Source organism: Embiotoca jacksoni, unplaced genomic scaffold (assembly GCF_022577435.1).
Source record: "Embiotoca jacksoni isolate LCO1_2020_lvr unplaced genomic scaffold, fEmbJac1.0.p SCAF_21, whole genome shotgun sequence".
Classification (NCBI taxonomy): domain Eukaryota; kingdom Metazoa; phylum Chordata; class Actinopteri; family Embiotocidae; genus Embiotoca; species Embiotoca jacksoni.
The window spans coordinates 9,152,074-9,167,008 of NW_027185352.1; the positions used below are offsets into that span (position 1 = coordinate 9,152,074).

General features: G+C 39.0%; 1 protein-coding gene across 1 annotated transcript in view; it reads right to left on the reverse strand.

Moving 5' to 3' along the window:
- The window catches only part of ccdc146 (coiled-coil domain containing 146), a 47,770-nt gene that overhangs the window by 15,113 nt on the left and 17,722 nt on the right, over nt 1–14,935 (reverse strand). The window contains exons 5-18 of the mRNA XM_069156789.1: nt 12,625–12,682; nt 10,442–10,524; nt 10,162–10,255; nt 9,908–9,981; nt 8,794–9,021; nt 8,516–8,605; nt 7,129–7,225; nt 5,963–6,055; nt 4,723–4,890; nt 3,947–4,035; nt 2,058–2,222; nt 1,773–1,848; nt 625–773; nt 302–530 (exon numbers count right to left, since the gene is read on the reverse strand). Of these exons, the coding sequence (XP_069012890.1) occupies nt 302–530; nt 625–773; nt 1,773–1,848; nt 2,058–2,222; nt 3,947–4,035; nt 4,723–4,890; nt 5,963–6,055; nt 7,129–7,225; nt 8,516–8,605; nt 8,794–9,021; nt 9,908–9,981; nt 10,162–10,255; nt 10,442–10,524; nt 12,625–12,682 (1,693 nt within the window). The remainder of the gene's footprint in view (nt 1–301; nt 531–624; nt 774–1,772; nt 1,849–2,057; nt 2,223–3,946; nt 4,036–4,722; nt 4,891–5,962; nt 6,056–7,128; nt 7,226–8,515; nt 8,606–8,793; nt 9,022–9,907; nt 9,982–10,161; nt 10,256–10,441; nt 10,525–12,624; nt 12,683–14,935) is intronic.

Below are 14,935 nucleotides of genomic sequence, written 5' to 3' on the forward strand. Positions count from 1 at the left end.
GAAGACAGAAATAAGAAGTGGGTGTTGGAAGACGGTCACTGCGATACTCTCATCACTGTTAACACAGCAGGAAAGATTTTAATGAGGGATTACCATGAAATATTCTCAACAATTTTAAGCATCTCATAAGTAGACCCACAGTTTTCCATCTATAGCTTCTTAGCTACAGATGGCAAATATAGCTAATTAGTGTACATTTCTAAAAGTTGTTTTGTTGATAGTTTGATCAGCGTAGAACTGTTTGTGTCTGCGTGACGATGGCTGTGTAGGTTTTTGTTCCTGTGCATATACATTTTTCTACCTCTATCTGCAGCATGGTGATCTCTCCCTCCAGCTTTCTCTTGAGCAGCACCTCCTTCTTCTTCAGGTCTATCTGCGTCTTCTCCTCGTTAATCGCCAGCTCTAACTCTCTCGTGTCTTTCTCCAGGGTCTCCAGCGCCACGTTGCCCTTCACGATGACTGCCTCCTGGACGTTCACCTTCTCGTTGTAGCTGAACAAAACCTCCTCGTGTTCCAGGAGCTGAATTCCTCTGTAGATATGGGAACGTCAACCGTTACACAAACACAACGTAGCTTAAATCCTCTACTCGCATTTAGCTGACAAGCTTCAAACTACGAACGCACAGAAAATTGCGGCGCACTATGGCATTTTCGTGACTCTTGTTTATTTCCAGAAGTGTCTCCTCCTGGAGGTTGATTGTTTGTGTGAGTCGCAGAAGTTCCAGTTTGTTGTCGTCACACTCTTCCCTGATTTGACGTTGCTTCCAGGCAACCTAACACATGGTGAGGAAAAGAAAGGAAAAAATATGAACGCAATATGTTTTTAAGAGTCTAACAAAAGATCTGCACTGATTAACTCTCAGAAAATGTTATAATTTTTGACTGAATTTTGTATGTATTAAATTCATGTGTTGTAATGTATCTCTTAAAATGTTGTCCCTTTCGATAGGTGCACGTGTTGTCCTTTAAAGCATCAGTGTGATCCAGCTCTGCTCTGATTGGTCCACTCACAGTCATGTAGATCACAACCACATCTTTGTATCCAAGTGCCTCTTTGTGATGTCTATTCGACAATGCCTGACAAAGATTGCTGTCGGAAACATTACTCTGTTCATTTAAATTGAGTGCGAGCTATCAGTGCAGCATGCAGAGTTTTAAACAGCACAGGAGCAACGTGTTTTGTTCTTCATTGCCAGAAGCAGTTGTGATGTATAACATGTAATGGAATGTGTGACGCTCCTCCCACCATCTTCGAGACCCATCTTTCCATTGTTCGTTCATCGTTTTATCGTTTTAACAAATGTAATTCCTGCGTGGACCCCCTACTCATCACTTTCTCTATCAAGTGGAAGCATTTGTTCCAGAGAAGCTCAGACAATGACATTAAAACTACAGGGAGGCAACGACACAACACTAAAGTTCACAAACTCTTAAAAACTGAACTGTGTGCGCGTTTGTTGTTTAAGTGTCTGAAAGACATGAAGATAAATATGGACTGTGGGTTTCACTCCCTGTCTCTCCACAGCTGTCTGAAAGGTTTAAGAGCCCGGCTAGAAATTTTGTGCTCACTTAAAACAACAGTTTCAACTCTGTATTTTGTTGTTTAACTCTGATCGCCCTGAATCATATTATTCTTTGCAGCATATTTAACCTCTTAATTAAACTGCTCAATTTGTGATACTGGCTTCAGGCAAAGAAGTGTTTCCCACTGTGTGTGTGTGTGTGTGTGTGTGTGTGTGTGTGTGTGTGTGTGTGTGTGTGTGTGTCAGGACCTTGGAGATGTTATTGCGTAGTTTGTCCCTCATTGTGGAGCTATTAGACATCTTCATACGAGCCTTTGTGAGTGATCTGGAAAAGACACATAGGAAATGGAAAAAATATGAGAAAAATCCCACGCACGGATGCAGAGATGGCTTCACTTAGGAACAACACATATGAACATTATAACCTGCATAAAAGTAGGATTTGCAGCAATGCTATTACAGTATTTTTTTTATGGATGTCTGTGCCAAACTCATAACCCTCAACCCTTCCTCTACCGAAGCACATTACCATACCTGTCCTTGTTGATGACAATGGTGCGTTGGATCTCCGTCTCGTTTTCCAGGACCTTCATCTGCTCCGTCAACTCGGTCATTGTCTGTGAGGCGATCTGCTTCAGCTTCACGTACTTATTCTTCTCTTCCATGATCATATCACACAGTTTTGAATACTGTAGTAATCTGAGGAGGAGAAATACTGATTAGCAATGAGCACACTCCTAATCTGCGTTACAATATCCGACTTCCTGATTTATTATAGTTTATGATGTTTTATTGTAGCAACTGTAGGATTCATATCCTGATTTGGCTGATATGAAGCCCCCAGATATAGAAAACACTTGCTATTATGGGCTTTAGGTCTATGTTTGGTTGTTAAATAAAGTCTGGCAATATGGACGAAAAAGTTGCAGTGGTCAGTTGCAACAATCGTCATAGAGTAATCTTAATATTAAAGTTTTCTCTTCAACACAAACGATCAATGAATCAAAGCTTTTTTCTGGCAGAACTTGAGTCTCTTGCAATGTGGCATTTCATTACATTTTCATTTAAACTGCATGTACGGGATGCGAGTTGTGAACAATGATGGCTAAATATGAAAACAGCCAGAGGATACACAACATTTAATTATCATCCTTCTCTGCTTTTGCTTGACTAGATGCAATTTTAGGAGTGTCAAGTGCAACCGCATCAGACTGAAATCTTTCATCGTGACCTTAATGAATGTTTTTCAAGAGTCTGCTGTTGCACTGGGTGGTGCTATATGCATTAGTCTGTGTCTGAACACTGAAGTATAACCAATTAGTAGGACATGGTTTTCTACCCCAAACAACATGTGCAGATGTCTGAATTAATTGTGATTCCAGCTGTTCAGAGGAGCCAAGCAAATAAGCAGGGAAACAATTATCAGTTGTGAGAAGTGGTCACATTAATATATTGGATCGAAAAATGTAGTTTGCTGCTCATTCTGATTGTTTAGATTGTTTAGATTCTACATACTTGTACACGTACTTGTACAATTCCTTCGACTGTATAATGAAAAATGCTGTGGGGAAAATCTGTACTGACATTTAGTAAAAGATTTAGAATTGTGCAGTGAAATCTCCATAACACAGTAAAGTTTGTATGTAACTTCAATAAGGAAGATCTGTTCCCTTGTGGTTCATCTGTGGGGGAATATATTCTACTGGTGAATATGTGCTTTTACTGATGCTCTATTTTCTCATGTCAAAACAACTCATTCATAATCTTGTCGTCACCACACTTGCCCAATGATCCTTCTGCCTGCATTTTAGAGCCAATCATTTTCTCGTTCCTGTTCTTTAAATATCATTGTTATTCTGTCATTCTGCCTTTCAGACCTCCTGACGGGCAACCCTCCCCATCACCACCTCATCCGTCTGGTTTTCCTGTGAGCGTCTCAAAAGGGAGTTTTTCCTTCCAGCTGTCACCCATGAGAATCATTGGGTTCCTCACTATAATATTGTAAAGTTCTGTTGTTAGGACCTTACTGTGTGAAATGCCCCGAGAGGACTTATGTAGCAATATCAGCAATGCAACTGAAATCCACCTGCTCTACTACAGCACCTCCAGCGTCTAGGCTGTGGGAGGAAGGGGGGGGGGGGTGTCCCGTCTTATCTCCTACCTTCATTTGGGACTCTCAGTAATACATTTTTGGCAATTAAACTCTGACAATGTGATTCAAACTGTGATTACTTTGGTATTGCTATTTACTCCTAATGATCTCTTCTTATTGAACTGAAGAAAGAGAAAGACAGACAGAAGACATGAAGACTGTTGCAGCAGAGGAGGTGATTACAATGTCCCCAATACTATCAATGAACAACTTAATAGCATCTCTGACATCCTTTTGTCATGACTGCATACAGAATAAACAACTGTGACACCTGCGCTGCAGCATGGCGTTGAACTTGTTGTGGTCCATGATGACCAGCTCCTTTTCTCGCAGCTCCTGCTGGATGTGCTGGTTCAGTTGCTGTGGATAGATATAAGCAGATAAAACTACAGTATCATCACTTCTTTGTGGTCATATTTTGGTGCATGCGCATTTTTTAATATTGTACCAGCTTCCCTTCTGACACTTTGAAGTACAAGAAAAAACAATAAATAACTTAGCTGTTTCTCGCCGAGTATGGATAGTTATGAACTTCCTGAATTCATTCGTGCATTTTTGAGCAGGTCGATGGTGATTTGGGATTTCATTATTTACTAATTAGGAGAGAGAGTCCATTGACTCCCCCCCCCAAAAAAAAAAAAAAGGAATATGTAGAATCCAAAACATGCACCGTGCTTCGACTGGAACTCCAATTTACATGAACATAAATGCCTGGGCTACATATATTTTGATATTTTTTTGAAATAATCCTGTGATGATAGTAGTATTGTTAGGGCAGATGACATTTGCACTATTTGAAATTGAGTTTTTGTCATTGGTTACTCTCCTCTCACATGAACATCACAAGTACCGAAAATATAAACATACTTTACTTCCTCTTTGATATTTTTAAGACATTTATGGGTGAAATATGTACATCTATGTCTGCGTAACCTTTTTAAATGCACTAATAATGACCCCAAACCCTATTTTAAATGTAGCTTTGTGTTTGTATGTGTGTGTGTGTGTGTGTGTGTGTGTGTGTGTGTGTGTGTGTGTGCATTGCACCTCAGCCCTCAGCAGTTCACGGTGCTTCTGGCCCCTCTCTTCTACTTTGATCTGTGTCAGACATCTGAGGTTGTGGAGCTCTTCTCTGAGGCAGTCTGACTCCTTCAGCAGCTCCTGAATCATCCCATACTGCTGCTTCCTCTGGCTCTCCTCCTCAGCCAATGATAGCTGGTTGGGAACACATTAAGGGCTGTTCAAGTGAAAAATCTCACGACAATTTGGATGAAATTGAAGGGTTATATATATATATATATATATATATATATATATGATGAGCTAAGGGTAGACTTTTCCCTACAAGGGTGGGTAAATTCCCTAACGATGTGATACAACGGATAAGAAAATTACTCAATGGAAATTAATTCTCATTTTGTCTTCTATTTCTGGAAATAAAGACGCTAGAAGATGTAAAATATTACAAGAATTTAAACAAATAAAGGGCGTTTACATAGAAAAAGTGCAAGTGAAAAAAAGTGACACAAGACTAGGTCAAAACTTAGTGTATGGCTGTAACATGTATGAAATGCTAGAGGGCGTTTAATAATAAATAAAAAAAAGGACTTTAATATTTAAAACGGTTACAGAGAGCCATAGCATTCAGCCAACCAGTGGTGTAACTTTATCATTAAGTCACTCAGTCAGTGATGGATGGTACTACATTGGATTATCTGGGATCACTTACCTCTTGCACAGGACTCATAAAAATCTAACTTGGTCTCTTCCTATTCCTCATTCTAAAATTTGGTCATTTTAAAGAGGTGACATTAAAGACTTTGAATATTGTCTATCTGTCCAATAATTTCTTACATGAAAGATTAATTTGGAATAACCACTCATGGATTTTGAGAGAGATATTGAGAATTTTGGCACTCGTTCCAAAGCTGGCTGCAATCTGTAAATATATCGCTTCTCTCTCAAAACTCGATATCGATTAAAGCTGGAGAACCTATATTTAGAAGAAAAACTCGGATTTCCTGTTAAACAACTTGATTTTGTTGTTTAAACACAAATTCACTTATTCATATATGTAAATATTTAACAGTTAAACCCCACAGCAGGCTCTCTCTAAACCTCCCACAACATCACGACCAATCATAGAGAGAACCTCCCTCCCACTGATCCAGTCTACTGTAGCAGCAGCCATCAATGACAGACAGGCCCCTCTGTTGCAGTCTAACCAAAAGAGCTTTGAGGCTTGTATTAGAGCTAAAATGTAGTTGAATCAGCATTTTTCTGTCACCTGTTTCTGAAAGCTGACTTTGAGGGCATCCACTTCTTTTTGAAGCGCCATCCTTTGTTGAATACTGGCCTCTTTTTTGGGAACAGCTTCTAACTGAAAAATTCAGAACAGAACATGAAGTCAAAATCAACAGTCTGCTCACATTTTCATTTTACAACCAGATCTTTCATCGTAACAAAGAGCCACAGAATGTGGGTTGAAAGTGTGTGCTTCATTAGACTAAATGGGAAACAAGGAAACACTGCAAGGATCCAGTGCAAATCTTACCAAACTTCATATCAAATCCAGTCAGTTTTAATTTTGCAGTAAATGTTTAATGTGGGATTGAATATACACTATGTATCAGTGTGTCCCTGAGGCATCACTGATGGCTCCTGGACTCAGTGACACTGTCTCATATTGAGTGGTATGAGCTACAGTGCAACATATTTAAACATTGTCAGTCCTTGGAGGAAGAATAAGACTAAATCAGTAAGTTGAAGGAAGGGAATAACACAAATATATATTCATCCAAATACATAAAGCACGAAATGGTGATTATTAGTCCTCGTGCTGTGTGAGATATTAAACCCATTTATCACATCCTGTTGGAGAGAAATGCGGTGCATTTCTGTGGTAAACCCCCACACTGTTGAATGCTCATCTCAACAGTCGTCAGTCAAATGAATTATGAGTGATTGTTCATGGCAGAGTCGTTATTGATTGGCAAATTGAATGCATTGTTTTGTACGACAGCTCTGTTTTCATTGTTTTCGAAATGTGTGAATTCCCTGATGCGTCATGCTGATTTCCTTTCATACGGTTATGTGCTTGTAATATGTGCTGACACATTTCTGCATTTCTTCCTTCTACTTTCTCTTTACAAACTGTGTGCGTCAGTAAAATGACAGAAAGGGGAAGAGTACAAAACTTCTGGTGAAGTTCAGATTAATGATTTAATGTGCTGACGACTGGCACCATGACTTTTACAGGCAAAATATTCCCACTGTTGTGCCAAAGCCTGGAAATGTTTTCCTCACTAATTGCCAACGCTAGTAAAAAAAAACATTGTGTTGCAAACCACGAACAGTATGTATTCAACATGATGAGGTTTACTGGTAAAAAAAAAAAAAAGCTGCAAAAGTTTGACACAATTTTAACACTTCTGCAAACATCCCCCAGGTTACCTGTGCCTGTAACTGATTGTAGACAGACTGCGTGTGATCTAGCTGCTCAGTGGCCACGGTCAGTGCATGTTCCATCCTTTTGAGGGCTTGCATCTGCCTAAAGAGAAGCACAGGCACCTTTTAAATATTTATCATCATCATAAAGCTGTGCCTTCTACGTTTTTAAGCTCACTGTCTGAAATGTGGCTCATTATACAGCTCTGTATATGGATTCCTGTCAAATATGAAGGTTTTCAACTGTGTTTGGAATGTAGCTCAGAAATGCTCTGAGCTATTTGGTCTGTTGGTAAAAATCCAGTCCATAAAGCAAACACTCACAAAAAAAAAGTCCTTTACAATTCACAGTGAAACTGTATGTACATACTGAAGCTGACAAAACTGTAAAACAACAGCTTCAGACAATGTACTTATATCTTCTCAGCATTTTAAGGGACCCTTAAAAATAAGTCCGAAAGCTTTTACACTTCAATGCATCATTAAAGGTTCCCTGTGGAGTTTTTGAACTCGAGTGGTGCTACAGATTGGACCTGTGTTTCTGAGAGAGTCAGGGTTTTGTATCTCAACCATGCACATGCATGTAGATTGACTGTGGGCAACGCAATACACAGTCCCACTAATGAGTGTTCTGCTTAAAAGGCAGTGATGTGACAAGATCGTGATGTCACCATATTGGTTTGTGAACTGCTGTTTGGAGGAATCAAGTCGGGTGTTTTAGTTTTTTGGAGACTGAAGTGACCATTTCTGGACGAGCTGAGGTGGATTGAGAGGTGGATCTGAATACAAATCCGAGTTCTCTGCCGCCCACCTATATTGGAAACCTGACTGGTCCCCAGGCATGTCAATCAAACCAGACAGGACCCAGACCTAATATATAATTAATTATGGAATTATTTTCAGAAGAAACACCAGAACACTGATCATATGTAGTGAATATAGCTAATGACACCAAAATGACTTGTGGGAAAAATGTATTGACCTTGTATTTCACAAAGGAAGTTGAGGCTTTTTTTAAATGAGTCTATTGGAGCCAGAAGTTGTTTTGGTAGCCAGCCCCTACTGGCCCTCAGTAGTTTTGCACTTCCACATTGGCTTCACTTTTCAGACCTGGAGGCTACGTCCATATTTAAACAATCTATGGGCAAGATTTGTAGCAATGTGCCATGAAAGGCAGAGAAATAGAAAGAAAATGGCAACCTAGTGAATATATGAACGTAAAGAATGCAGGAATCAAAATCCTAAAATTGATTTTGCAAGTGTTGTAAGGGGGGAAATGCACTCAACATCACTGTTAGAGCTCAAGGACAAGAGGGAAAACTCCATAGGGTACACTTTTAAGGTTTACTGGTATGTGTGGACTCAGTAACATGTGGGAGACATCATTCTGTACCTGTTTTTCTCTTTGAGCTGCACAGATTGGCTCTCATACAGGTGCTTTCTGTCACACATGACGTTCTGCAGCTTAATTTCAAAGATTCCTCTGGTAATGAAAAACAGACAGTGACAGCATGATAAGGCTTTCCTCCAACTCTAAAACTCCAAATCAAATTCTGTATCTCTTTCTAAAATCTTAATGTACTGTACTATTTAATTAAAACAATATCTATCTTGCAAATGCCCTCACCATAGTTTTCAGTTTTGACTGTGAACTGTAGAAGACGTTTGTACCTGTTACCCATAAGTTCAGCCTCCGTCTCCCTGCTGACCTCCTGCTCTTTCAACAGCTGTCTGTGCTCCCTCTGACTGGCCTCCACTCGGGCCTTCCGACCCTCCAGCTCCTGCATCACCTCCTCCCTCTTCATTCTGAGGGAACGGTTACGCTCATCCACCTCCTTCACTTGCTCCTCCATTTCTGAAATCTCTACATTTAGTGCCTCTATTTTGTTCACTGCAGCTCTGGTGTTAAGACAGAAAAATCAAAAAAATACAAAGCATGAACGTGAGTGTGAGAACAAGATAAAAAGTAACCTCTGATTCTCTACACTTGCCCTGGAAGTGTGCATATCTTATGAAATAACAGCATGTGCATTCATCTTTTACATACACCCCCAAGTACTTTTCAGCTTTGTGAATTTTAAATTACAAGTCAAAGCCCACATGGCTCGCACAGACGGTTCCACTGCAGAACTTGGAAGCCAAATATTAATTTAAAATAAACATAAAAAGAACTGCAGATCCTGCAGCAGCACTTTAATTCTGAAATGAATGATGCTTGACCCACAAAGTAGTCATTAGATTCGGAGGGCTGACACCTTAAAAATCTTGAGAAGAATTTGACTGGTGCTACAAATAGTACTCCCTGTTTCAGTTCCTTATTTGGATGGAAAGACTCATTTCTACAGAAGTGCAAAGAGTACTGTACATCAAAAGCCTAGTGGACTGGAGACATAATTTTCAGAGAGGATAATGCTAAAATATTAAACTGTGAAAAGATGGTTTTAGGTAGGAAATAATAATCATTTTAATAATATACTTTTGCAAATATTTTAGGGTTGTTTTTGTTTCTTATTTAGCATAATGATAAGTTTACACTGGGACAAATTAATTAAAAGCAAAACATCTTTCGCTAATGAAAACTAGAAGTTCATCCAGTAGAAGTCTACTCTTTTGTGTATAGGAGATGAATGGGAGGAGACAGATTACAGACGGATTGTACAAATAGAGGCGTGACTTTTCAAAAGGCGGTCATGCTGTCTTTTCTTCTCAATGTCGTCTCAGACTGGCTCATTGCTCTTCCTGCTGTTTCTGACATTAACTCCATGAAGGGGTTAAATGTACTTACTCCCTCCTAGAGTGTTTCCTTTCAGTCTCTTTTAAAATCTGGTCAGGTATGCTGATGAGCCGGGCTTTCTCAGCCTTATGGCAGCCATGCAGAGACATGCGCACACAAATGGAAGAAAGCAGATGATTTGTTATTTTATTGATGGAGTGCTGTAATCTATGTTCATTCACTCACCCTCAGACTCTCTCTCTCACACGCACGCACGCGCGCACGCACACACACACACACACACACACACACACACACACACGGACCTCTTTGAGCTCGATGATCTCCTTCTTTTCTTCCAGCTCTTTCTGTTCTTTCAATATCTGCATTTCGTGGGTTTCTAAATCTTCCATCAGACTTCTATGCAGGAAGTGAGAGCAAGACACACACAAAAGGTACATTTCTCTTCAGAGCAATTATAATTGACAGCACTTAAAAATAAATCAGCTGCAGCATGTCTTAAAAAAAAAATAGATGGCATAAAAGAACACAAAAGAAAAGATATGAAGAAACACTCATGTGAGTTATGACCTCAGGATGTCATACCTGACTTCTAGTTGCCTCTGGGCCATCTCTTTCCTCAGATCCTCATTTTTGTCCTGTGTAGCCTTTGTCTTGTTCTCCAGCTCCTGGAAGACCCATCAACAGTATGAACATCTCAACATCTCGGCTCTAATGTCAAGAATATCAGGTCGATGATTTCATTGAGCACAGACTGCAAAGCCAAAATACCAGTAAGTTGTTTCAGAGAAAAAGTATTTTTTTTCAACGCAATAACTTGTTCTTATTTAGTATCCACATTTAAACTCTCCTCTTTTTGTTCTGATCAACAAAGATATGTTTGATATTCCACTTTGTAACTATGAAAGTAATCAACTGCAACTAAACCGGCTCTCATCAGTTCAACTTGTGAAATAGCTTGTTGAGTTTTTTTCTTCAGTATCCATTTGTTATTCATACAGAACAATAAGTAGAAATGTATTATATTTAAGGAAATTATTAATCATGTTTGACATGGGTGCATGGTTGTGTGTGATAGAGGGCAATAATGCAAACTGTTTCTTTTGAGGTATAACATGGTGGAAGATTCAATACACAGTATACAGTTACATTGACAGAATAGATTTCCTGAACTGTTCGGGTAAAGACAGTGTCTTCTGGTATTCATACAAGCAACGCCTTCATCTGTTTGATGTTTAAATATTATTTGACCACAGACCTCTGATGTTATAAATTGGAAGACCTGCCCTTGTATTTGTATTTTTTTTGTGGTTAAAAAAAAAAAAGACTGGTTGTTTGGTTGGTTGAATATTACCCATGAGCCTCTTTGACACTTGTCAAAATTATACCAGCCAAACACATTAAGTTCAGAGAGTTCTGGCACATATGCGATGATTTAGATTTGCACTCCGCAATTAAACAGTAGTTTCAACCAAAACATATCCAGACGTTGTTAGTGTCGGCAGCTAAATTTATTTGAAAAGTTCTACAAAGCTCAAACTCTAGAGCTTATTTTGCCAGGCAACAGGCAACAGAATTTTTACAGCAACAGTCTGATGACTGCAGTATTATGGATGCAAGGCTCCTTTAGGGATTGAGATTCATTCCTGTACTTTTGATAACATTTTCTTCAACAAAACTGACTTTTAGTGCTGAGGATTCAGCAGCTACTATAGATTTCCATGCCCTTCCAACTCTTGGAAATGCTACACTACATTGTGATAGACTTCTGGAAGACTAAAATGATAAAGTAATATAGCGTGAGCGTGCCCTGCAGCGTTATAGAGAATTGTAGACATCACGGAGCATCAAGTGGAGACTGGGAGGAAAGAATGTTCTTATAATGCCTCTGTGGTGGTGATAGACACAGCCGGAGGCATTGTGTTTTAGGGTTGTCCTTCTTGCTATCGCGAACACAATATCTCAAGAGCATCTCGAGTAAATTCCTTCCAATTTGGCAAAAACGTTCACTTTGTCCCAAAAATTAACTGATTTGATTTTGTGGGGTCAACGGTCAAGGTTAGTGGAATTTCTTCAAAACTAGCACAAACATTCACTTGGACTTAAGGATGAGTTGAAAATTCACGTGCTATTTATGACAAAATTTGTATGTCTGATAGGATAAAATTATGACATTTTACATCTAAAAGGTCAAAGGTCAAGGGTTATTTTGCCGTTATTTAACACCAAAACTCAGGAAAGGAAGGGGAGATTGTTACCATATTTCACATTTAGTTGGATACTGAATTTGTGACACGAATCTTGGGTGTCCACCTTTTTATAGCTTCTTTGCAGCAACATCTGTATTCAAAGCATTGTCCACTTTCAATCACCTTTGTTGGGCACGCATGTGAACACAAGGATCCTTTCTCAGTGTTCAGTACATACATTATGCGTCTGGACAGACATGGAAATATATTTGCCACATCATTGTGCCATTATTAACCTGATTTTCCTGTTTACAAGTTAAAAACCTCTCCCCATCTTGAACAAGGATTAAAACTCGTCCAACTCGAATGCCATTCTTTTGACTAAATGTTAGAAAAAAAGTAAAAAAAAGTTGTAGCTTCGCATTGCTTTCAAATGGCAATAGTAAGTCTTCATATGGAGGGATTAAGCCTGTATGGAGGCTTAAAGTAAAACTCATATTTATTCTCTTTCAAGACCTTTGTGGCAGTTGTAATCCATCCCTCTGAAAGTAGGCCTGGATGGTGCAATGATGAACTTACAGTGGGTTCCCACTGAATCTCATTCTCTTTCTCCAGACACTGCTTCTCTTCCCAGAGACTGCATAGAGGTGAGGTGAGGAAGAGAGGAGCACAGCATGGGAGTGGAGAGGAGTGATTGGAAAAAAGAAAACAAAATTAATGAGTTTTTAACAGAAAGAAATGACACGTTTCAGCTTCGGATTTGGAAAGAGGAATTTGATGACAAGAACTGACATTTACATTTTTAAAATGTGACCATTGTGCAGTTTCCAGTCAAGCAAACTCACACCAAACAGCATAAGATGCAGAATACATGCATCATTTAAATGAATGTCAAAGGTGTTTCATATGTTTTTAGTATTTGTAAATTAATAATCATAAAACACGATATGATATTCTGGCAAACACAAATAGAATATAAATGCACCAGCATGCACAGAGGACAAGCTTAATCTTACACATCTTGTACATTAATCTTAGGTTACATAATACCATATGAATGTGTATATAAATGTGTGAATTTTTCATCTCCTTGCAGGAGATGCTTTTTGAGCACTTGATTAAAGTTTGTATGAAATAATTTCAAGTCAGCTCTGTCACTATGAAAAACATTACAATAGCATCGTACAGCTGCACATTTCACAAAGTAAACGATATTAATCTTCCTGACATGGTGATATATTGGATATTAAACTGATGTACAGAGAAAACTGCATAACTCTACAATATGTAACTGTAAAAAAAAAGCGCTGAATTCCTGTGTGTCTGTTTGGCTAAAGATAAAGGACGCAATGGCTTTAAAAGGCATATTTGCATAGTGAGCATCTGCTTGTCATATGCAGACTGATAGCCATGTGGTCAAGAGGGGAGAAAGGAAACTGAAGAAAAGATAAGTCAGGAATAGCTTGCTGGAGGGGATGAGAGAAAGGCTGAAAAAGGAGAGACCGAGATGGTGAGAGAGCAAGAGAGTTAAATGGCAAAAGCTGTCACAAATAATATGCACGCTCAGTGTCTGATACTGTCTATTACTGCATCCTCGGAGAATGCTCTGAAAGTGGTTTTCATTTAATATTTCAATTACCGCTGGGTCTATAACTCTCTGCCCCATTGTCCCCGCTGCAGATCATATCATTGGCATACAGTGGCGAGTTTATGTGTGGTGAGTGGTTTAATATTGCTGAGGCAATCCAGAGTCAAATGCAATGCAGGGAAGATAAAAGTAATGATTGAGTAAATATGGTTTATTAGCAAAATTACAACAGAGCTTTTTTTTTTTCCGTTCTTCTGACTTAATATATATTTTTTGACTGTCATTTTAGAGTTTTGTCAAAATGAACTATGTTTTATTAGTGTATGCCAGTGGTTCATAAATGGGAGGGGTCACAATAAATTTCATTATCAGATAGGATACTTCTTCTTCAGAAAGTGATTTATTCTTCATCGTAAAGGTTCAGCCTCTTTATACCTTTGATTGATTTAAAAGTCAGACTCTTATCTGACGCCCTCATATGTTTGTAATAGCTTGGATTGCTTGGAAGGTTTCAGCCTTGATTACACGGAGGTTACAAACTGTTTACTTCATGAACGTTTTGCCACATGCAGCATGATGCAGACATCACGATCTTTTCAAGGGTCATAAGTAAAAATGTTTGGGAACCGCTGGTGTATGTTATCGTGTTGCTTAGCAATGTTCCCGTAACCTCCCTTTGACACTTGAACATGTAGAGTTTGTGTACAGAGAAAAAGGAGATGGATACTCGAATTAGTTTTGTTATTTTCCATTTCTGTGGGTGTGTTTGACCTTTTGGATAAGTTGAATTCAGTGAGTTGGGTGAGGGAAAAAAAAAAGAAAAGAGAAACCTGCTGCAGAGAACAGGGAAATTGGTTGCAGTGAGAAAAGAGAATCGTGGGAGCGGAAGGAAAGGATGAGAGAAGAGGAACAGAAACAAAACGAACCTGCGACGAGAGCTCAGGGGATTCAACATGTTACTTCTAGAGCAAACGAAAATCAACTTGAACCAAGTATCTGTATCATGAGTTGTGTACATCAAGTTTTCTACACGTTATAAATCTTGAAACAAAAACATAATAGATCAAAACATGCAGGCAATGACAGTAAAATTCATTCCTAGTGTGAAAAAAAATCTGAAGGCCGAGCAAAACACAAACACAATATCAATACTTTATGTGTTTGTGTCTTCCACTCTTTCACCTTCACCTCCATCCAAAGTCAATAAAATGATGCTGCCTCATGAAGCTCCCCTCAGTGTTCAGTCCGCAGCCACTTAACTGTGACTCACTGTCTGTGTGTGTGTGTGTGTGTGTGTGTGTG